Genomic DNA, 19,002 nt, shown 5'->3' with positions numbered 1-19,002 from the left:
AGCGTTGATTCTGCATCAATGCAGAATCGATGTTAAATCCATGCAAAATCAATGCTGCGTTGATGCAGAATCGATGCTGCATTGATGCAGAATCAATGCATCACTGCAGCCTTGATTCTGCATTAATGCAGCATTGATTCTGCATAAATGCAGAATGCAGAATCAATGCAGAATCCATGCTGAATTGATGCGGAATCAATGCTGAATTGATGCAGAATGAATGCTGCATTGATTCTGCAATGCTGCATTGATGCAGAATCAATGCAGAATCATATCTGCATTGATGCAGAATCGATGCTGCATTGATGCAGAACCAATGCAGAATCAATGCTGAATTGATGCGGAATCAATGCTGATTTGATGCGGAATCAATGCAGCATTGATTCTGCATATATGCAGAGTGCAGAATCAATGCTGCATTGATACCGAATGAATGCTGCATTGATGCAGAATCAATGCTGCATTGATGCATAAACGATGCAGAATCAATGCACAATCAGTGCTGCATTGATTGAGAACAAATTCTGCATTAATGCAGAATCAATGCTGCATTGATGCAGAATCGATGCTGCATTGATGCAGAATCGATGCTGCATTGATGCAGAATCAATGCAGAATCAATGCTGCATTGATTGAGAACAAATTCTGCATATATGCCGAATCAATGCTGCATTGATGCAGAATCGATGCTGCATTGATGCAGAATCGATGCTGCATTGATGCAGAATCAATGCAGAATCAGTGCTGCAGTGATTGAGAACAAATTCTGCATTAATGCAGAATCGATGCTGCATTGATGCAGAATCAATGCAGAATCAATGCTGCATTGATAGCATTGATTCTGCATCAATGAAACATTCCTTCTGCGTTGAGTCTGCATCAATGCAGCATTGATTCAGCATCAATGCAGCATTGATTCTGCATCAAAGCTACATTGATTCTGCATCAGTTCTGTATCAATGCAGCATTGTTTCTGCATTAATGCAGCATTGATTCTGCATATATGGAAAATGCAGAATCAATGCTGCATTGATGCAGAATCAATGCCGAATGAATGCTGCATTGATGCAGAATCAATGCTGCATTGATGCAGAATCAATGCCGAATGAATGCTGCATTGATGCAGAATCAATGCTGCATTGATGCTGAATCAATGCAGAATTGATGCAGAATCAATAAAGAATCAATGCTTTATTGATGCAGAATCAATGCCGAATGAATGCTGCATTGATGCAGAATCAATGCTGCTGCATTGATGCAGAATTAATGCAGAATCAATGCTGCATTGATGCAGAATCAATGCATCACTGCCGGCGTTGATTCTGCATTAATGCAGCATTGATTCTGCATAAATGCAGAATGCAGAATCAATGCAGAATCCATGCTGAATTGATGCGGAATCAAAGCTGCATTGATGCAGAATCAATGCTGCATTGATTCTGCATCAATATAGCATTGATTCTTTATTGATTCTGCATCAATGCAGCATTGATCCTGCATCAATTCTGCATTGATTCAGCATCAATGCAGCATTGATTCTGCATCAATGCAGCATTGATTTTGCATCAATGCAGAATCGATTCTGCATTAATGTAGCATTGATTCTGCATCAATGCAGCATTGATTCGGCATATATGCAGGATTTGTTCTCAATCAATGCAGCACTGATTCTGCATTGATTCTGCATCGTTTATGCATCAATGCAGCATTGATTCTGCATCAATGCAGCATTCATTTGGCATCAATGCAGCATCAATTCAGCATTGATTCTGAATTCTGCATGTACGCAGAATCAATGCTGCATTAATGCAGAATCAATGCTACATTAATGCAGAATCGATTCTGCAGAATCAATGCTACATTGATGCTGAATCAATGCAGAATTGATGCAGAATCAATGCTGCATTGATGCAGAATATATTAAGAATCAATGCTTTATTGATGCAGAATCAATGCTGCATTGATTCTGCATTCATTCTGCATCAATGCAGCATTGATTCTTCAACAAGGCAGCATTGATTTTGCATGGATTCTACATCAATGCAGCATCGATTCTGCATCAATGCAGCATTGATTCTGCATATATGCAGAATGCAGAATCAATGCTGCATTGATGCCGAATGAATGCTGCTTTGATGCAGAATCAATGCTGCATTGATGCATAAACGATGCAGAATTAGTGCTGCATTGATTGAGAACAAATTCTGCATTAATGGAGAATCGATGCTGCATTGATGCAGAATCAATGCAGAATCAATGCTGCATTGATGCAGAATCGATGCTGCATTGATGCAGAATGAACGGAGAATGAATGCTACATTGATGCAGAATTTATGCAGAATCAATGCTGCATTAATGCCGAATGAATGCTGCATTGATGCCGAATGAATGCTGCATTGATGCAGAATCAATGCTGCATTGGTGCAGAATCAATGCAGAATCAATGCTGCATTGATGCCGAATGAATGCTGCATTGATGCCGAATGAATGCTGCATTGATGCAGAATCAATGCTGCATTGGTGCAGAATCAATGCAGAATCAATGCTGCATTGATGCCGAATGAATGCTGCATTGATGCAGAATCAATGCTGCATTGATGCATAAACGATGCAGAATCAAAGGAGAATCAGTGCTGCATTGATTGAGAACAAATTCTGCATCAATGCAGAATCAATGCTGCATTGATGCTGAATCAATGAAGAATTGATGCAGAATCGATGCTGCATTGATGCAGAATCGATGCTGCATTGATGCAGAATCAATGCAGCATTGATGCAGAATCGATGCTGCATTGATGCAGAATCAATGCAGAATCAATGCTGCATTGATGCAGATTCAATGCTGAATCAATGCTGCATTGATGCAGAATGAACGAAGAATGAATGCTACATTGATGCAGAATTTATGCAGAATCAATGCTGCATTGACGTAGAATCAATGCTGCAATGATGCAGAATCAATGCAGAATCAATGCTTCATTGACGCAGCATTGATGCAGAATCAATGCTGCATTGATGCAGAATCAATGCTGCGTTAATGCAAAATAAATGCTGCATTTATGAAGAATAATTGCTGCATTTATGCAGAAAAAATACAGCATTTATGCAGAATAAATGCTGCATTTAAGAAGAATAAATTCTGCATTTTTGCAGAATAAATCAGCATTTATGCAGAATAGTTGCTGCATTTATGCAGCTTTATGCAGAAGAGCACATTTGACCAAAGAGAGCCCATTTGACCAAAGAGAGCCCATTTGACATAAGAGAGCAGATTTGACCAAAGAGTACATTTGACCAAAGAGAGTACATTTGACCAAAGAGAGCCCATTTGACTAAAGGGAGCCCATTTGACCAAAGAGAGCACATTTGACCAAGGAGAAGAAGAGCATCTTGTGCACCTCTTCGCCCAGAGTCAGAGGTCTGGCCAGCGACTCAAAGAAACCCGTTGAAATTGGACGTACTTCTTGTACGAAATCAATCACAATTTTCACGGCCGCATTGGCGAGGCTCGGTGATTGGTTCAGATATCTGAAAATGAAACATTTGAAGATATACGAAAACGTAAGAGGATTTTACCCCGCGCAGTCGAAAACAGCTGTGAGCAACTGCTCTCCATGCGACGAACAAATTGCCATGGCACCGCTCCGAGCGAGTAACTTATTATAAAACATAATTCAATTAAATAATTAATAACAGTTGATTGACTTGCCTCCCACAGACGTCGACGATAGATGACACTTCCTTCGTCGCGCGTCGTCTCACGGAAGTCGAGCTGACCAATGAAAAGACGGACGAGCGTCTGCACACGCGATGAACGTTTTTTTCTCCTTCCTCGTTCGTCTCGGCTCACCTGTCGCGTCTCGAGAGGCAGAAAAACGACTTTGCTGCCGAAAACGCGGCACAATTCGACGGCGCAGACGGCGGCGACGAGTCGAACGAGCGAGTTCTTGTGTTGGACGACTCTCGGCGAGAGTAGAGACGATCCGAAGTCGCGAATCGACAGCAGCGACGACGAGAGGTCTCCGTCGCGATCCTTGAACGCTGCTAGTGTTTTCGCCGCCTTCTGCGCTCGCGTGAGATCGAAAAACGACATGAGCAATCGACCTACAGGAGACAGCCTACCTCTAGGCTGAACAGCAACCGTTCCCAACGTATCGCGAGGCTCGAGAGAGCCTCGTTCGCGTCGATCCATGCGATAACGACGTACGAGCTGCCCGGATTTGACGCCCATGCCAGGCCTTTTTGGCTGTCGCGTCACCAGAAATGTGATCGCCGCGACGGCAGCTAAAATTTCAAGCTAAATTTAGACTAATATTCTTAATTAACGAGGGTTAGAACGAACGTTCGAACGGGGGATTCGAACGTTCGGACGAGGATTTGACCAAAGAGAGCCCATTTGACCAAAGAGAGCCAATTTGACCAAAGAGAGTCAATTTGACCAAAGAGAACCAATTTGACCAAAGAGAGCCCATTGGACCAAAGAGAGCCCATTTGACAAAAGAGAGCCAATTTGACCAAAGAGAGTACATTTGACCAAAGAGAGTACATTTGACCAAAGAGAGCCCATTTGACCAAAGGGAGCCCATTTGACCAAAGAGAGCCCGTTAGACCAAAGAGAGCCAATTTGACCAAAGAGAGTCAATTTGACCAAAGAGAGTACATTTGACCAATGAGAGCCCATTTGACCATTTGACCAATGAGAGCCTATTTGACAAATGAGAGCCCATTTGACCAATGAGAGCCCATTTGACAGAAGAGAGCCCATTTGACCAATGAGAGCCTATTTGACCAATGAAAGCCCATTTGACCAATGAGAGCCCATTTGACCAATGAGAGCCCATTTGACCAATGAGAGCCCATTTGACCAATGAGAGCCCATTTGACCAATGAGAGCCCATTTGACCAATGAGACCCCATTTGACCAAAGAGACCCCATTTGACCAATGAGATCCCATTTGACCAATGAGATCCCATTTGACCAATGAGAGCCCATTTGACCAATGAGAGCCCATTTGACCAAGGAGAGCCCATTTGACCAAGAAGAGCCCATTTGACCAATAAGAGCCCATTTGACCATTTGACCAAAGAGAGCCCATTTGACCAATGAGAGCCCATTTGACCAATGAGAGCCCATTTGACCAAGGAGAGCCCATTTGACCAATGAGAGCTCATTTGACCAATCAGAGCCCATTAGACCAAGGAGACCCCATTTGACTAAAGAGAGCCCATTTGACCAAAGAGCGCCCAATTGACCAAAGAGAGCCCATTTGACCAAAGAGAGCTTGTTTGGCCAAGGAGAGCCCATTTGACCAATGAGAGCCACCGCTCTGCTATAATCTTCTTAGCATTTTGATATTCAAAATTGCTTTTGCACTCTTTGTCGTTGGCAGCATTCAATTTTCAATCAATGCACAAATTGAAAATTGATAATTGCACCTTCGCTGGTTGTTGGCGCCGGCTAGCGGCGTCAAAATTCCTAATCACGCTAGACACGCCTTCTAATCACAACATCTAGATATTCTCAATGTCTTTTTTGGAAGACGAGAATCTCGAAGAATTTGTCCGAGACCGCGTTGCTGCTCGATTTTGCATTAATGTAGCATTGATTCTGCATCAATGCAGCATTAATTCTGCATATATGCAGAATGCAGAATCAATGCTGCATTGATGCATAAACGATGCAGAATCAATGCAGAATCAGTGCTGCATTGATTGAGAACAAATTCTGCATTAATGCAGAATCGATGTAGAATCCATGCAAAATCAATGCTGCATTAATGCAGAATCGATGCTGCATTGATGCAAAATCGATGCTGCATTGATGCAGAACCAATGCAGAATCAATGCTGAATTGATGCGGAATCAATGCAGCATTGATTCTGCATATATGCAGAATGCAGAATCAATGCTGCATTGATACCGAATGAATGCTGCATTGATGCAGAATCAATGCTCCATTGATGCATAAACGATGCAGAATCAATGCAGAATCAGTGCTGCATTGATTAAGAACAAATTCTGCATTAATGCAGAATCGATGCTGCATTGATGCAGAATCGATGCTGCATTGATACCGAATCAATGCTGCATTGATACCGAATGAATGCTTCATTGATGCAGAATCAATGCTGCATTGATGCATAAACGATGCAGAATCAATGCAGAATCAGTGCTGCATTGATTGAGAACAAATTCTGCATTAATGCAGAATCGATGCTGCATTGATGCGGAATCGATGCTGCATTGATGTAGAATCAATGCAGAATCAATGCTGCATTGATAGCATTGATTCTGCATCAATGAAAAATTCATTCTGCATTGAGTCTGCATCAATGCAGCATTGATTCAGCATCAATGCAGCATTGATTCTGCATCAAAGCTACATTGATTCTGCATCAGTTCTGTATCAATGCAGCATTGTTTCTGCATTAATGCAGCATTGATTCTGCATATATGCAAAATGCAGAATCAATGCTGCATTGATGCAGAATCAATGCCGAATGAATGCTGCATTGATGCAGAATCAATGCCGAATGAATGCTGCATTGATGCAGAATCAATGCTGCATTGATGCTGAATCAATGCAAAATTGATGCAGAATCAATGCTGCATTGATGCAGAATCAATGCTGCATTGATGCAGAATCAAAGCAGAATCAATGCTGCATTGATGCAGAATCGATGCTGCATTGATGCAGAACCAATGCAGAATCAATGCTGAATTGATGCGGAATCAATGCAGCATTGATTCTGCATATATGCAGAATGCAGAATCAATGCTGCGTTGATACCGAATGAGTGCTGCATTGATGCAGAATCGATGCTGCATTGATGCAGAATCAATGCAGAATCGATGCTGCATTGATAGCATTGATTCTGCATCAATGAAAAATTCATTCTGCATTGAGTCTGCATCAATGCAGCATTGATTCAGTATCAATGCAGCATTGATTCTGCATCAAAGCTACATTTATTCTGCATCAGTTCTGTATCAATGCAGCATTGTTTCTGCATTAATGCAGATTTAATTACACCGCCGTTTTCGTCGAATAAACGAACCTCGATAGTCCCTTTTCAAAAAATTTTGGGAACGCCTACTATATAGGAGCAAGTGTCTCCGGGTCTCCAGTGTCTCCATACCTGGTCCGTTGCTAGGCTCGCCTACGCAATCTCTCCCTTTTGATGACGTTCTCGTGACGTCACTGACAACTAACAACTTAAAGCGATCACGTGTTATTGAGCGATATCGATAATGACGTCACTAATGCCAACCCGTAGTGTCCTCCGTCCGTCTCTGAAGCCCCAGCTCGCCACTCGCCGCACAACGACTGCTTCGCGGCTGTGAAGCGCATACAACCCGGCAAATGACGCTACGTGCCATACGCGAACAACAGGCGAACTGTTCGACGACGACCTACCTTCACACCTAACGTGCTGTAAGAGAGAATGGCGAGCGAGCTCCTTCACGCTGCGACTGTGATTCAGCTAAAGCGGACGGAATCTTTACGCCTAATAGTGGTTGCCATTTCGATTCTCTCTGCGCTCGGCGTCAATCCAGGCGTCGTTCTAGACGAGTCCCTCGTCCCCGACGTCCGTTCCCGTTGGAGGCCCATGACAGCTCGAAAAGAACGGAAAAGGGAACGTACGACGCGATAGACGAGCTTCTGGATCAAAGTGGGGGACGTGCGACCTCACAAAGAGCCATTTCCAAGGAGTACCTGGTTTGTCAAGTTATGACGTAGCAGTTCCTCTGGTAACCACGCCAGTCTGTCGTGCACATTCCTGTAGTTAACAATCCACAAGTTAGCCAAGTTGGAGAGGTCGTAACGTTAGCAGGCTAATTATTATTGCTTGATCGTTTCTTATGACTATAGATGTAAATGTCGGCCAAGAACGTCGCCGCTGGCGGAGACTCCGGGTCGCGTCAGCAGATTAACGTCTGCCAGTGTAGTGGTAGAGAATTGGCCAGAATTGTCAGTAGTAACGCGCGCCTTCCGCATGGGCGTAGCTGGCGTAGCTACTTTGTAGCAACGAGTGTAGCGACGTTAAGTTCATTAGGGGTCATCCGACGCTTGGTTACGGAGCGTGATCTGGCGCTTGCTCTTCGAAATTTCTTCGCTGCTCGGGGAAAAGACAATGCTTGTCGTCGCTGTGATCCTCCTGTTGTCGTCGTTCTTCCACACCGCGCAGGTGAGACAAAAGGAAGAACAGCGGAATCGGACACCCAAGTCCGTCCTAAGTCCTAACGTCGCCCATCCTCGCGATCGATCGCCCGTGGATCGCGTAAAACCACATACAGTGCAGTAGATCTAGCGCTCTCGAAAAGTTGAAAACAGAAGCCCCTTTATTTCCGAGTCTCCCACTCATCCGCCCTACGCCACACAGACCACCGCATGATGATACAGAACCGGATGCGATTCCACGAGCGCAAATTGGCGCGGCTCCAAGAAAGCGGTCACGCGACCTTTTTTTGCAGGGCGACGGCACGCTGGAAATCCAATTCAACCAATACAGACATTCGGCGAGCAAAGACTACAAAGGGCTATGTTGCGATTCGTTCCTCTCGTGGGGCTGTAGCAACGACTGCGATAACTTTGTCGTCGTCTGCTATCGCGACTATAATCCGAGCAATGACAATACGTGCATTGGGACGCGCACGACGGGCAAGTTCGACGACAGCGTTACCTTCTCGACTGGAAAAAACGCACTCAAAAATAATCTTGACAATCCATTTTCGTTCGGTTTTAGCGGAGCCTGGAAGGTAAGCACGAGAAAAACTTTCATTAATTAATAAATTTATTTATTTATGAATTTTTTAGAATTCGTTTAGTTTAAAATTAACTATATGGGACGACGATTCGATTAACAGGGACGATCTTGTCGACGTCTTGCGACCGGGCATTGCCCACGCGGGCGTCTCGAGCGCGTGGAGCTCGTTGACGATAAAGGGAAAGCACCGCAAGACGCTCTCGCTGAAATGGCGCGTCCAGTGCGACGCGAATTACTACGGCGACTGTTCGGTGTTCTGCGTGCGGCAAGACTCCGACGCGACTGGGCACTATACGTGCGATCGTACGACGGGCCAGCGGAAATGCACGAGCGGATGGACGGGAGCTCCTCAGTGCAAAACTCGTATATTGACATCCTTCTTCCGTCTTATGAGAGAAAAACTACTTTTTTTATTCGTATAGCTATTTGCAAGACCGGTTGTAGTAAGGACCACGGCTCTTGTACGAAGCCTGGGCAATGCACGTAAAGACGTCTGTCGATTTGCTGAAGTTCTCTTGAGTAATGATGCTTTTGCCAGTTGTGATCCTGGTTGGACAGACAGTACGTGTTCGAAGTGCGTGAAGAAGAGCGGATGCAGTGAGCGCGTCCATTATTAGTCTTTGCACTCCCTGTTGACATGGGTGTTCGTTTCTTCTTATAGAACACGGTGATTGCTCTAACGGGAACGACTGCATTTGCCAGTCGCATTGGTTGGGACCTTTGTGCGACCAAAGTGAATTAGTGATGCTATTAGTCCATTGCTATAATTATAAATTTTTTTGCTCAGGTGGGTTGGGATGCAACGATCATCCTTGTCAGAATGGGGGAACGTGTTCTGTTCTCCCGAACAGCTTCAGCTGCGCATGTCCGTCCGACTTCATCGGATCGACTTGCAACGTTGGTATGAGAGAGACTATTGCTTCAGATTTCTCTCACTCAATAAATGAATATTGATTTCGTAGATATGAATCAGTGTCGAAGCAATCCTTGTTTGAACGGTGCCACATGTGACAATCATGCTAACGGATTTACGTGCAATTGTCCGTCTGGCTACGCCGGACAGTTTTGCTCTACAGGTGAGAAATTGCGTATAATACAATGAGTGTATAAGTTAAATTTGTTTTTTGTCTATAAAGATATTGACGAGTGTTCAGGGAATCCTTGTCTTCATGGGCATTGCTCTGATTTCGTAAATTCTTTCTCCTGCACGTGTCAATCCGGATACACGGGCGATCTCTGCGATACAGGCAAGTCATGTTGACCAATTTATTACATGTATATGTATGTATGTGTATATATAATTTTTTAGACATCGACGAGTGTGCAGAAGGTCTAAACGACTGCGGTGTCAATACGTTGTGCAATAATACCTCAGGCGGTTACTTGTGTTCGTGTAAACCCGGCTATACAAACGCCGGCGACGGTCACCCATGCAGTCTGATTCAGTGCAATCACCTTGACTATTTGCCCAGTTCGACGAAAGTGTCTTTTTCGAATGATAGCCGATGGGTTGGCACGACGGCGCAGATCACCTGTCAAGACGGATATAGTATGCAGCCGACAAGTCCTATAATCCTAAGTTGTCTTGAAAACGGGGACTGGGACAAAGAAGTAGAAAAAAACGTGTGCAGCGGTGAGTTCAATAACGAAAGCACAAGACGCAATAAATACGTTTCTTCTCCGGCCCTCGTTAAGATATCGACGAATGTGAGCAGGAAGAATCGCCGTGCGGTTCGGATGAAGTGTGCAATAATGCGGTGGGATCATACAGTTGTGAGACGGAGGAACCGACGCAAACGCCCGAGACGAAATCGCCGACAACAGAACCAACGCCAACGTCCGAGACGAAAGTGACGGTGTGTTCAGACGTCGATACAGTAGAATGCGCTCGAGGTAGAAGCAAGAGAGCCCAACAGAGCAATTTAATACATTTTTCATTTAGATGAAGGCATCACCGACGAAAAGAATAGTTCAAATCTCGGTCTCTACATCGGAGTTGCTGCCGGATTCATTCTCCTCCTCCTCCTCATCATAACAGTCCTACTCGTCTTCCTGCGTCGTCGATCGAAGCAGGGATCGATCATCATAGTACCGCCGCCTCCAACTCAAAATAACAATTCGTCGTCGATGGCGACGTCGATGTCGGCGTGCCAAGTGGCGGTCGACGAAGAACACGTCGCCGCCAAAACGAAAAACATCGACGACGAACCTTTTTATGACGTCATCGGCGACGGTTCGAGATCCGCCATGCCTCTACCGCCGCCGTCGTCGTCGTCGTCGTCGCCTGCGTACGAGGACATGTCCGGCACGGCGTGGCGATATCGTGCGAATCCGGGTTACAGGGCGACGATTCCGTACACGAATAACGCCGAGACGGACACGGGCGCGAGCGCCGCTCCCCCTGCCGCGGCGACGGCAAGGGAAGATGGTGGTGCTGTCTCTCTGGCCAATCCTACCTACGATGCGCCGCCGCTTGGCCGTGGCCTCTCAGGATGATTATCTCGAGCCTGACGTCAAGGGTGGCGTCGGCGTTGGTGGTAGGTACACGAAATGCCCTTAGAAGAAGATGTGTACATTTTTGTACAGCCATTTGTTTTGCCCGATGTTGATCACCTTTTTATGTCATTGCACACCGGTTTCACTTCACTTCAGCACCAGTTCAGATTTTGCATGTCGCTTCTTTTGTCTTTAGAGAGAGAGAGAAAGAGAGAAATTTTAGAGTTTACAAACAGTTTACGGGCTTCTGTTGTGTGTGTGAGCTTCCCCGGACATCCGAAATGAAACAATGCGCGATTTTGATGTTTGCAGACGACCTGAGCGGCGCATCCGACTCCGGCGCCGAGTTCTTTCGTCGAGGTCTCTGCACCGAGATCGTTCTCCAGTCGAATGAACGCCAGGAGCTCGATTCGACGTGCAATAACGCTCTAGTTCTCGACACCGCGACTCTCGACAAAGAGGAAGCGATCGCGCGTCTTCGAAAGGCGATCGAACTCACGTCGAACGTCGATGCGAACGTCTGCTACAAGAAGATCGATTCCACGTTGCGAGGCAGCGTCGCTCTAGTACGTTCAAATACGATACCGTTGTCTTGTTCTTGTCGACGTCGAAATACTTTTAGGAATTGGAGTGTCTGATGAACGGTCGTAATTTTGACGTATGCTTCTTTGCTCCAGCTCTACCGGAGGTATGACTTTTAATTAATTAACTAATAAATTTTCTAAATATTCAATCAAATGTGTGTGTGTATAGGCTGGAAGAATTACCGTTGGTGGCTATCATCTTCTAAATGGAGTGAGACTCTAGAGGAGTTCAATGTCATCGACTTTTGTGAATATTTTCTAGTAGGTCCCTGTATCTCTTTGCAATATTGATGTGAAGTCGAGTTCTGTTCTTGAGCTACTTGGATGCCAATCTGGATGAAAGATCGAGCACATTCCACTAGAGAAAGTGATGCAGAGAATGGAGGTTTCCACTAAGTGTTGTCTTTCTTTGTCTTCTGCTCACACTTCGCTTTAGTCCGTCCTCGATTACGTCACCAAGTCACTTGACGAAAAGAGGAAGACGGTCTACGCGTGTGATGCTACGTCGCAGGAGCAGCTGTATACAATTGCGCAGACTGCAGCCAAGATGCAAGAAAACTCGACGAGTGTCCTCCTTTGTGGTTCTGCTGTGAGTGCTGTTACGTTGTTTAGTATTTATCTATATATTTTTGGTAGGGACTTGCTAGAGAAGTTCCTAGAGCGTTTTCTCTCCGTTCATCTACTCTGCAGCAACGACCATCATCGCAGAACGCGTCTGCTCGTTCGGCGTCGAGCAACAGTATATTAATTGTACAGGGAAGTCGACATTCTGTTACTGAACGTCAAATTGGTCATCTGCTCAAAACTGAAAGAAGCGTTCTAAGTGTGGAATTGGATCCGGTGAAGGTCAATCAAACCCCAAATATAATTACATACATACATAATTAAGATTTAATAGGGATTACTGAACGTTCCAGACAGTACTCAAAAACCAGCGGTTATTTTGCTGTTGTTGAAAGTCGAAACAAGAGAAGAGGTACGTGCACTTGAGAAGCATATCAGAGAAACGTCAAACACTCTATTATGTGCCATGCAGGTTTTGGACACTCTAGTTCAGGCGGCGAGAACAGTCTTTGATGCTTTTCAACCTTCAGGCATGCAGAGAAACTGTACAGAGACGACCAGTTATCAATGCGTTTTCATGCATTGATTGTAACTGGCGGATCGACTGCAGCATCTCTGCTGCAATCTCTCTCAGTCGACTTGCTTCGTTTTGAAGAGTACATTGAACCATACGCAGCTCTTTGTCGAGTGACAGGGTAAGTGAGAGGTCAAGTTGCTAGCACAGATTATTAGCCAATAACTTTTCTGAAGAGGTGAATTGGATTCTTTTCCCGTTGTCATTAAACCTGGGGGACTGCTAGGAATCGTTCTTGTCTACGTCAATATCTGTGCTGAGAGACCATCAGCTTTCGTCAAAGCCTGTCGTTGCACTGACGATGGGCGATCCGTGCGGAATCGGACCAGAGATCATAGTCAAGGCCTTAGCGTTGCCTCGCGTCTCGCACTGGTGTCGCATTCTCGTCCTGGGCGATCCGGACTCGCTGAAAAAGGCCACAACGTTCTGCAGTGGACTATCCGAGGATTACGATCGTCGTCGCAGAGACGTACGAAAAAGACGGAAAGAAGTGGCCGCGATTGAATTGGCCAGAGAACAAGTCGTCAGTTCTCGCGTGGAATCCACTTCAGGTTGAAGGAGAGACGACGTTCACGCTAGGAGAAGTAAAGAGAGAAAAGCCCCAATTTAATTAAATTCTAACGTTCTCTGTCTAATGGTCGCTTTGCTGCAGAATGGGTCATATTTGCCGTGCAACTGGCCATGGCCGGCGTCGTCGACGCTATAGTGACCGCACCCTTGAATAAGGAGACAATGAATCTAGAGGGATACAAGTTTGCTGATCACACGGAACTACTGGTAAGCCCTAATTAGTTATATACAGTCACTTATGTAGTAGCCTGAACCTACATAGGCAAAGTACTCGGGTGCTAAGACGTCGCGACTAATGCTTGCTTCTGGTAACTTTAAGGTACAACGTGACGGAGCAAGATCAGTCTTGGTGCTGCTATGTGAGGTTTTTTTCTTAGGTAGTTCATGCAACGGGTCATTGCAGCTACAAAGACGTGCCCACGAAGCTCACCAAAGAAAGAATTATTGAGACGATCGAGCTGGCTCATGACTTCTTTGTTGACAGTGACGTGGCTGATCCTAAGATAGCCGTCGTCGGTCTCAATCCGCACGCGAGAGACGGTCGTCTTTTCGGTGACGAAGAGCCGAGAGTGATTGAGCCGGCTGTCGCCGAGTGTCGCGCCAAGGGATGGAATGTTACCGGGTCATTTCCGGCTGATACCCTATTTGGCAAAGTCGTCCGAGGGGACTACGATGTTGTGGTAAAAGAAGGCTGGCTAGGGGGGAGAATTAGCGTTTAAATTATTGACGTTTCTCGCAGGTGGCTATGTATCACGATCAGGGTCACATTCCGGCTAAGCTGATCGGTTTTGAAGACACGGTCAATGTGACGTTGGGTCTTCCCATCATAAGAACGTCGGTTGATCACGGAACCGCTTTTGGTAAGCTGGCTTGTATGCACGCTAACATCTCGTGGTTGTCACAGACATAGCTGGTCGAGGAATGCCGAATAGCGAGAATCTTTTGAAGGCGTTGAGACTGGGCTCTGACATGGCGAGAAAGAGGCTCAAATAAGTTTGGTAGGTCCATGATTGAAATTGGTATGAGGAGCACCCAAGTAAGTTAGAAGTACAGTTTTTTAGCTGAGCTCTCTTCTTGTTTCTAAATTCGACGAGCAGGATTTTACATATTCATGTAGGCGTTTGGGTAAATGCTACTTGAATTGTGTGTGTATGAGTTCGATATCATCAGTTTATTTTCATAGTCGTGCTCTTATCATCTTATCATCAGCCGTTGCGTGGGCGAAGGCCGGCATCAGGCGACATCAGGTGCTGCCGAGCTTACGTGTGCGCATAATCAACACTAAACGATGGTGCTGTTCTTTCTTGTTCTTGCATTTCTCACGCAGACCGCTCAATGTCTCAATTCTTGCTGGTCATCGGGAGTCGAAGTGTGCTCAGCCAGCGCTGTTTATTGGACGATGGAAGTCGACGACTGCCCTGAGCTGGCGAACTGCAATTGCAGCGTGAAATTGGCCTCGATTTATTGCACGAACTTGACCTATGTGCCGAATTTCGAGGAACTGGCCAATCCTTCCTCGTACAAAACCCTGTGAGGAAAAGTCATCATATCTAAATATAGATCGAATGCATTCTTCTTGTCTCTGTATCTAGGCGAATCACGAACAGTCAGATAAATCGTATCACATCGTCGGCTTCCTTTTTACCACTAACGCAGTTGGGAACTTTGTGCGTACACCGCGGAAGATAGATAGGAAATGGCCAACGCCTACGTATATCTTCATATTTAGAGAGATCACAAGCAGTGGCGTGACAAACATCGCTCCTGACGTGTTCTATGACTTGTGTAAAAGCGGTCGACGAAGTCTGGATCGTCTGTACGTAGTTATAAGCGCGGTTCGGTTTGCCTTTGACGCGTGGCCTATTTTTGTAGAGACCTGCAAAGAAACAGACTGACTTCTGTACCAAGTGGCTTGGAACATTGTACTTTCTTCTCTGAAATGTAAAACTAACGTCGCGTTAATGCAGAGTGATGCAGACTCTCTACGTTACAGCTGTCTTGGTGCCAACGACATTTCTTCATCCGGTTTGGGATTGAACAAGTTTGCTCACATGGGACGCCTTGCGTACTTGTAAGACAGAATCTAATGAGCGTAATTATTATAAACCGGTAGTCCAACAGAGACTTGTCGGAAAATCGAAATTTGTCAATTATTCCTGCGGAATCTCTGAAGTTTGGTAGTGGGGTTCTTAAGGCTGTGTAGGTTAAACCAATTTTCCAAATTATTTACCCTTTTACATGCATATAGGAATTTGGAAAACAATGGAATTCGGCGAATTGACTCTGATTCGGGCATCAGTGACGTATGTCACGCAGATATTTCCTCGCCGCCATCATTGTAATGCACGTATAAATATGCTCAATTATAGTAACATTTCTCTCTGTTGGTAGTTGTCTGTCGGTCGGGAATAATATTTTCTGCGACTGCAGTTTGTTTTGGATTTGTGATTACATTGGTTCATGTGTGCAATCAAACGGCTTTGTGTGCTCAAGTGATAGCAAGGCAGTCTCAGATTATTGCAAAAATGACAACTGCAGTAAAAGTAAGTAGTTTATACACACTATCATGCATGATGTTACATCTTATCTTTTACGTAGACCTTGGATTACAGTTAGGGTTAGGTATAGGTATTTCGCTGGGTGTTCTAATACTAATAGCGTTAATACCATTCCTTTTTTGGATATGGAAAACAAGGCGAGCTTCAGAAACGAGTTCAATTGTGTATCATAACAAAATTATTAGCGATTACGGCAGTAGAGACAATGCCAGTAAATAATTTAATTAATTATGAAATCAATTTTTAGTACTGCACCTAAATTTTTATTCTGTGTTTTTGTTTTTATGTGTCTTCGACTGTTCGTACTGTTCCTGTGCACTAAATGTAGTCTACCACGCTCACGTGCTAGAAAAAGTGCTCATGTGATTCCTTCATGACAAAGATCGCTCTTTTTGTAGTCGTTTTGTCGTGCTACACCGCACGATCATTGGGAGGATGCTCTATGAACGAAGATTACGGCCAAATCTTCTGCAGTCAGCTTACCAAGGTTCCTGATTTTCGATCGTTTGTGAATGATAGCTTAATAGAAAACTTTCGGATTCTGTAAGCTCTCAATTTTAATACTAATTTGCAATTTAACTATGTTGTTGTAGAGTCATTCGCGACAGCTTCTTGGGAGATATCGATTTTTCGGTGACCCCACTTTCTTACCTCAGAGCATTGACTAACTTGTATGTGTACCTGTCAAGCATACCGGTATGCTGACTTGAAACAATGTTCTGTAGAATCATCGAGAATAACGAGATATTGAGTATCTCTTACTTTTCGGATGTCTGCAAAATTCCTTTACTTTCTGTTCTGTGAGACTTTTAAAAAAGATTTAGGCTCACAGTGTTTCTTTATAAAATTATTATTAAACGGTTTAGGTCAATGCAAAGCAATGGACTGAAAGAGATTCCTTCAGGAATTTCTAGTTGTGTTGAATTAACAAGCGTGTTGGTTCTACTTCAAGGCTGACCGTGATTGATTATTTTGCGCTTCGTTTACGATAGAGAGTTTAGGAACAATTCAATTAGCCCCAGTGGCTTGGGAATCAAAAGGTTTTCAACAATGCGACGTCTTCGATACTTGTACGGTACTGGTCCTTTCTCTCCATGCACTGTGGTACGTACCAATTTTCTAGGGACTTGTCAGAGAATGAAGAACTCATATTCTTGGGGCAATTTAGTCTTGAAGTCAACAGTGGAGATCTTATTTTTATGTGAGCATCTGCTGTTTTGCTTGCAACATATTTGGCTGTTAATTAGTAACTCAAATCCCATTTTTAGAAATCTTAACTTTTGTCAATTACAATCCATTGACATTTTCTCCGGAATAAGCGGAGCTTGTGAAAATGCCAAGACATCAGGGAAAAGAGTGACAGTGTCAGTCGTTTTTCTGTGCGCAATTTGTCTGGATATGCATAATCGTTCTTGTGCAGATATTTGTCTCGTGGAAACTATCCTCTTAGATGCAACAACAATTTGCTGTGGATTTGCAATTATCTGGACACCTGCACGGATGTCGACTTTCCGCTGTCTCACTGCATAGCAGCGAGTGGCAAAACGACAGACATTATTACGTTTTGTGAAATGAACGTTATTTCTATCAACTAGCTTGATTCGGCGAGTTCTGTCTCGGCCGTGAGATGCCTCTGTATACATTTCACATTCGGGAACTTCTACCGACAACTTTCCAGTGTTTCCACGATGGCAGGTAAAGCTACTGCCGAACGACTCGAAAGCGACTTTAAACAGGAAGAACAAAAGTTCTCCTACTGCACAGCGTCGCAGACAACGAGGACGATCCGGCAGGGGCGGAATTCTATCTACGCAAGCAGCTCAAACTCTTCGCAGAAGTGACTCCTTACTCCGAATTGGACTGGGGATCAACGGAAAGGACTACGCTGATGAAATCGGTGGACTGCTGCGTTTGGCTGGTCACGCCGAGCTTCCTCACTTCGGCTTCACAAACGACCGACGGAACAGACACCGGCGTCAAACACGCCGACACCGTTCTCGACGTTCTCTTCACGAAGTTCGCCAATAAGGGCAGCCAACGCGTCTTTCCCCTACTGTACGGCGTCAATAAGGACGATTTCAATGAAACATTCACCGTGGAAAGTACGTGCCACCTTTAGTTCTGAGCCGCGAGACTGGGATCCAAATGGGAATCAAGACAGCGTGTCGTGCCGTCAAGAAAAGTATTGCTTGAAATAGATTGATACTGTTGATGCGAGGTTCGATTGTGTTTGTGTCTAGGATTGAAGGAGTTGGGTGTAATTGCTGATGAGAAACGTTCGGCTCCTGTTCAGTGTTCAGACGATTCTCAAACCGAAGCTGTCATTTCTCCTAGCTCATCGACCGTGCCTGGTGTGTTTTGTGGGGCACGCACACGCACAGTATCGAAACCTAAATGATTTTCTGATTATTCGAGCCGTAGTTCCGGAACTTGGGACCTTGCTAGAAAACTGAAAAGAGGGTTATTCAAACCGTAGCTGATGGAGTTTGGTCTTTTTCAGAAAATCTTGGCTCCGCACCTCAGATTGGCAGCAACGTTGCATTGGATTCAGCTGTTACAGCTGATGGGAATCGTTCAAGTGACGTCGATCCACGCGCCCTTTATGCTTCATCCGGTGGTGATACGTCAATTTTTTCAGAAAGAAGGTATGAATGTGAAATTGATTGTATGTGCTAAAATTTACGTTATTCAGTGACGCATTATAAGCCCAAAGGGGAAGAAGAAGGAGAATATGAACGCAGACGATTTTTCAATAACTATTTGACATACTAGTTTTATTTTTTAGCGACGTGCTTTGTAGAGTGATTATCTATCTAATAGCCAAAAGCAGTGGTGCAACATTTCGGCTATTGATGCAAGCGTATTCTAAAAGGAAGTTGTTATGCACA

General features: G+C 44.6%; 6 protein-coding genes and 1 long non-coding RNA gene across 8 annotated transcripts; 6 read left to right on the top strand and 1 right to left on the bottom strand.

Moving 5' to 3' along the window:
* Positions 1–3,400: 3,400 nt before the first annotated feature.
* On the bottom strand, positions 3,401–4,264 carry LOC136190661 (uncharacterized). The gene is made up of 5 exons (XR_010670589.1): positions 4,123–4,264; positions 3,851–4,063; positions 3,710–3,799; positions 3,577–3,656; positions 3,401–3,528 (listed from the first exon to the last, which is right to left on the bottom strand). It is a non-coding gene; the product is annotated as an uncharacterized lncRNA (long non-coding RNA).
* Positions 4,265–7,446: 3,182 nt separating this feature from the next.
* Positions 7,447–11,414, top strand: LOC136191026 (delta-like protein D). Its single transcript, XM_065979350.1, has 14 exons — positions 7,447–7,972; positions 8,058–8,189; positions 8,476–8,760; positions 8,819–9,131; positions 9,191–9,251; positions 9,307–9,365; positions 9,430–9,501; positions 9,556–9,669; positions 9,731–9,844; positions 9,905–10,015; positions 10,078–10,401; positions 10,464–10,661; positions 10,711–11,305; positions 11,355–11,414. The coding sequence occupies exons 1-13, from the start codon at positions 7,880–7,882 to the stop codon at positions 11,262–11,264; spliced, it is 2,430 nt and encodes an 809-aa protein (XP_065835422.1). The 5' UTR covers positions 7,447–7,879; the 3' UTR covers positions 11,265–11,305; positions 11,355–11,414.
* A 131-nt stretch (positions 11,415–11,545) lies between these two features.
* On the top strand, positions 11,546–12,188 carry LOC136196387 (D-threonate kinase-like). Its single transcript, XM_065985951.1, has 4 exons — positions 11,546–11,830; positions 11,887–11,952; positions 12,018–12,059; positions 12,114–12,188. Exons 1-4 carry the CDS (start codon positions 11,546–11,548, stop codon positions 12,186–12,188), a joined length of 468 nt encoding a protein of 155 aa, XP_065842023.1.
* Positions 11,622–13,268, top strand: LOC136191262 (uncharacterized). The gene is made up of 9 exons (XM_065979620.1): positions 11,622–11,830; positions 11,887–11,952; positions 12,018–12,059; positions 12,111–12,233; positions 12,285–12,437; positions 12,485–12,694; positions 12,747–12,824; positions 12,885–13,107; positions 13,163–13,268. The coding sequence occupies exons 4-8, from the start codon at positions 12,219–12,221 to the stop codon at positions 12,996–12,998; spliced, it is 570 nt and encodes a 189-aa protein (XP_065835692.1). The 5' UTR covers positions 11,622–11,830; positions 11,887–11,952; positions 12,018–12,059; positions 12,111–12,218; the 3' UTR covers positions 12,999–13,107; positions 13,163–13,268.
* On the top strand, positions 13,234–14,918 carry LOC136196293 (4-hydroxythreonine-4-phosphate dehydrogenase-like; the record flags this gene model as incomplete). The annotated part of the gene is made up of 10 exons (XM_065985854.1): positions 13,234–13,513; positions 13,550–13,570; positions 13,639–13,763; positions 13,819–13,875; positions 13,934–14,236; positions 14,296–14,416; positions 14,461–14,554; positions 14,610–14,681; positions 14,740–14,803; positions 14,884–14,918. Coding segments are annotated over 7 exons (996 nt in total), but the record flags the coding sequence as incomplete, so codon positions are not given.
* Positions 14,810–17,723, top strand: LOC136191120 (slit homolog 3 protein-like). 2 transcript variants are annotated; one of them, XM_065979445.1, is made up of 17 exons: positions 14,810–15,086; positions 15,149–15,223; positions 15,286–15,372; positions 15,429–15,497; positions 15,550–15,627; positions 15,678–15,755; positions 15,805–15,894; positions 15,948–16,099; positions 16,155–16,325; positions 16,513–16,657; positions 16,708–16,785; positions 16,840–16,914; positions 16,981–17,049; positions 17,107–17,184; positions 17,238–17,315; positions 17,383–17,478; positions 17,535–17,723. In XM_065979445.1, exons 1-17 carry the CDS (start codon positions 14,845–14,847, stop codon positions 17,707–17,709), a joined length of 1,836 nt encoding a protein of 611 aa, XP_065835517.1. In that variant the 5' UTR covers positions 14,810–14,844; the 3' UTR covers positions 17,710–17,723. The 2 variants fall into 2 exon arrangements, with proteins under 2 accessions (XP_065835517.1, XP_065835587.1); XM_065979515.1 differs by lacking the exon at positions 16,155–16,325.
* Positions 17,718–18,943, top strand: LOC136191364 (uncharacterized). Its single transcript, XM_065979720.1, has 4 exons — positions 17,718–18,296; positions 18,355–18,465; positions 18,615–18,759; positions 18,807–18,943. The coding sequence occupies exons 1-4, from the start codon at positions 18,260–18,262 to the stop codon at positions 18,817–18,819; spliced, it is 306 nt and encodes a 101-aa protein (XP_065835792.1). The 5' UTR covers positions 17,718–18,259; the 3' UTR covers positions 18,820–18,943.
* The last annotated feature ends 59 nt before the right edge of the window (positions 18,944–19,002 follow it).

Source organism: Oscarella lobularis, chromosome 1 (genome assembly GCF_947507565.1).
Source record: "Oscarella lobularis chromosome 1, ooOscLobu1.1, whole genome shotgun sequence".
Classification (NCBI taxonomy): domain Eukaryota; kingdom Metazoa; phylum Porifera; class Homoscleromorpha; order Homosclerophorida; family Oscarellidae; genus Oscarella; species Oscarella lobularis.
The sequence above is the reverse complement of the archived record's forward strand: the minus strand, read 5'-3'. Positions and strand labels throughout refer to the sequence as shown.

What these genes read in the sequence shown, in the direction of transcription:
- LOC136191026 (XM_065979350.1), top strand. Translation starts at nt 7,880, where the DNA reads ATGTCGGCCAAGAACGTCGCCGCTGGCGGAGACTCCGGGTCGCGTCAG. An exon ending in AGCTCCTCAGTGCAAAACTC is followed by an intron (nt 9,132 to 9,190) that starts GTATATTGACAT and finishes TTATTCGTATAG; the next exon opens with CTATTTGCAAGACCGGTTGT. An exon ending in AGAAAAAAACGTGTGCAGCG is followed by an intron (nt 10,402 to 10,463) that starts GTGAGTTCAATA and finishes GCCCTCGTTAAG; the next exon opens with ATATCGACGAATGTGAGCAG.
- LOC136196387 (XM_065985951.1), top strand. Translation starts at nt 11,546, where the DNA reads ATGAAACAATGCGCGATTTTGATGTTTGCAGACGACCTGAGCGGCGCA. An exon ending in TTGCTCCAGCTCTACCGGAG is followed by an intron (nt 11,953 to 12,017) that starts GTATGACTTTTA and finishes GTGTGTGTATAG; the next exon opens with GCTGGAAGAATTACCGTTGG. An exon ending in GCTATCATCTTCTAAATGGA is followed by an intron (nt 12,060 to 12,113) that starts GTGAGACTCTAG and finishes ATTTTCTAGTAG; the next exon opens with GTCCCTGTATCTCTTTGCAA.
- LOC136191262 (XM_065979620.1), top strand. An exon ending in TCCTCCTTTGTGGTTCTGCT is followed by an intron (nt 12,438 to 12,484) that starts GTGAGTGCTGTT and finishes TATTTTTGGTAG; the next exon opens with GGACTTGCTAGAGAAGTTCC. An exon ending in TGGAATTGGATCCGGTGAAG is followed by an intron (nt 12,695 to 12,746) that starts GTCAATCAAACC and finishes AAGATTTAATAG; the next exon opens with GGATTACTGAACGTTCCAGA.
- LOC136191120 (XM_065979445.1), top strand. Translation starts at nt 14,845, where the DNA reads ATGGTGCTGTTCTTTCTTGTTCTTGCATTTCTCACGCAGACCGCTCAA. An exon ending in ATTTCCTCGCCGCCATCATT is followed by an intron (nt 15,895 to 15,947) that starts GTAATGCACGTA and finishes CTCTGTTGGTAG; the next exon opens with TTGTCTGTCGGTCGGGAATA. An exon ending in ATAGAAAACTTTCGGATTCT is followed by an intron (nt 16,658 to 16,707) that starts GTAAGCTCTCAA and finishes ATGTTGTTGTAG; the next exon opens with AGTCATTCGCGACAGCTTCT.
- LOC136191364 (XM_065979720.1), top strand. Translation starts at nt 18,260, where the DNA reads ATGGGAATCAAGACAGCGTGTCGTGCCGTCAAGAAAA. An exon ending in GTGTCGTGCCGTCAAGAAAA is followed by an intron (nt 18,297 to 18,354) that starts GTATTGCTTGAA and finishes GTTTGTGTCTAG; the next exon opens with GATTGAAGGAGTTGGGTGTA. An exon ending in TAGCTCATCGACCGTGCCTG is followed by an intron (nt 18,466 to 18,614) that starts GTGTGTTTTGTG and finishes GGTCTTTTTCAG; the next exon opens with AAAATCTTGGCTCCGCACCT.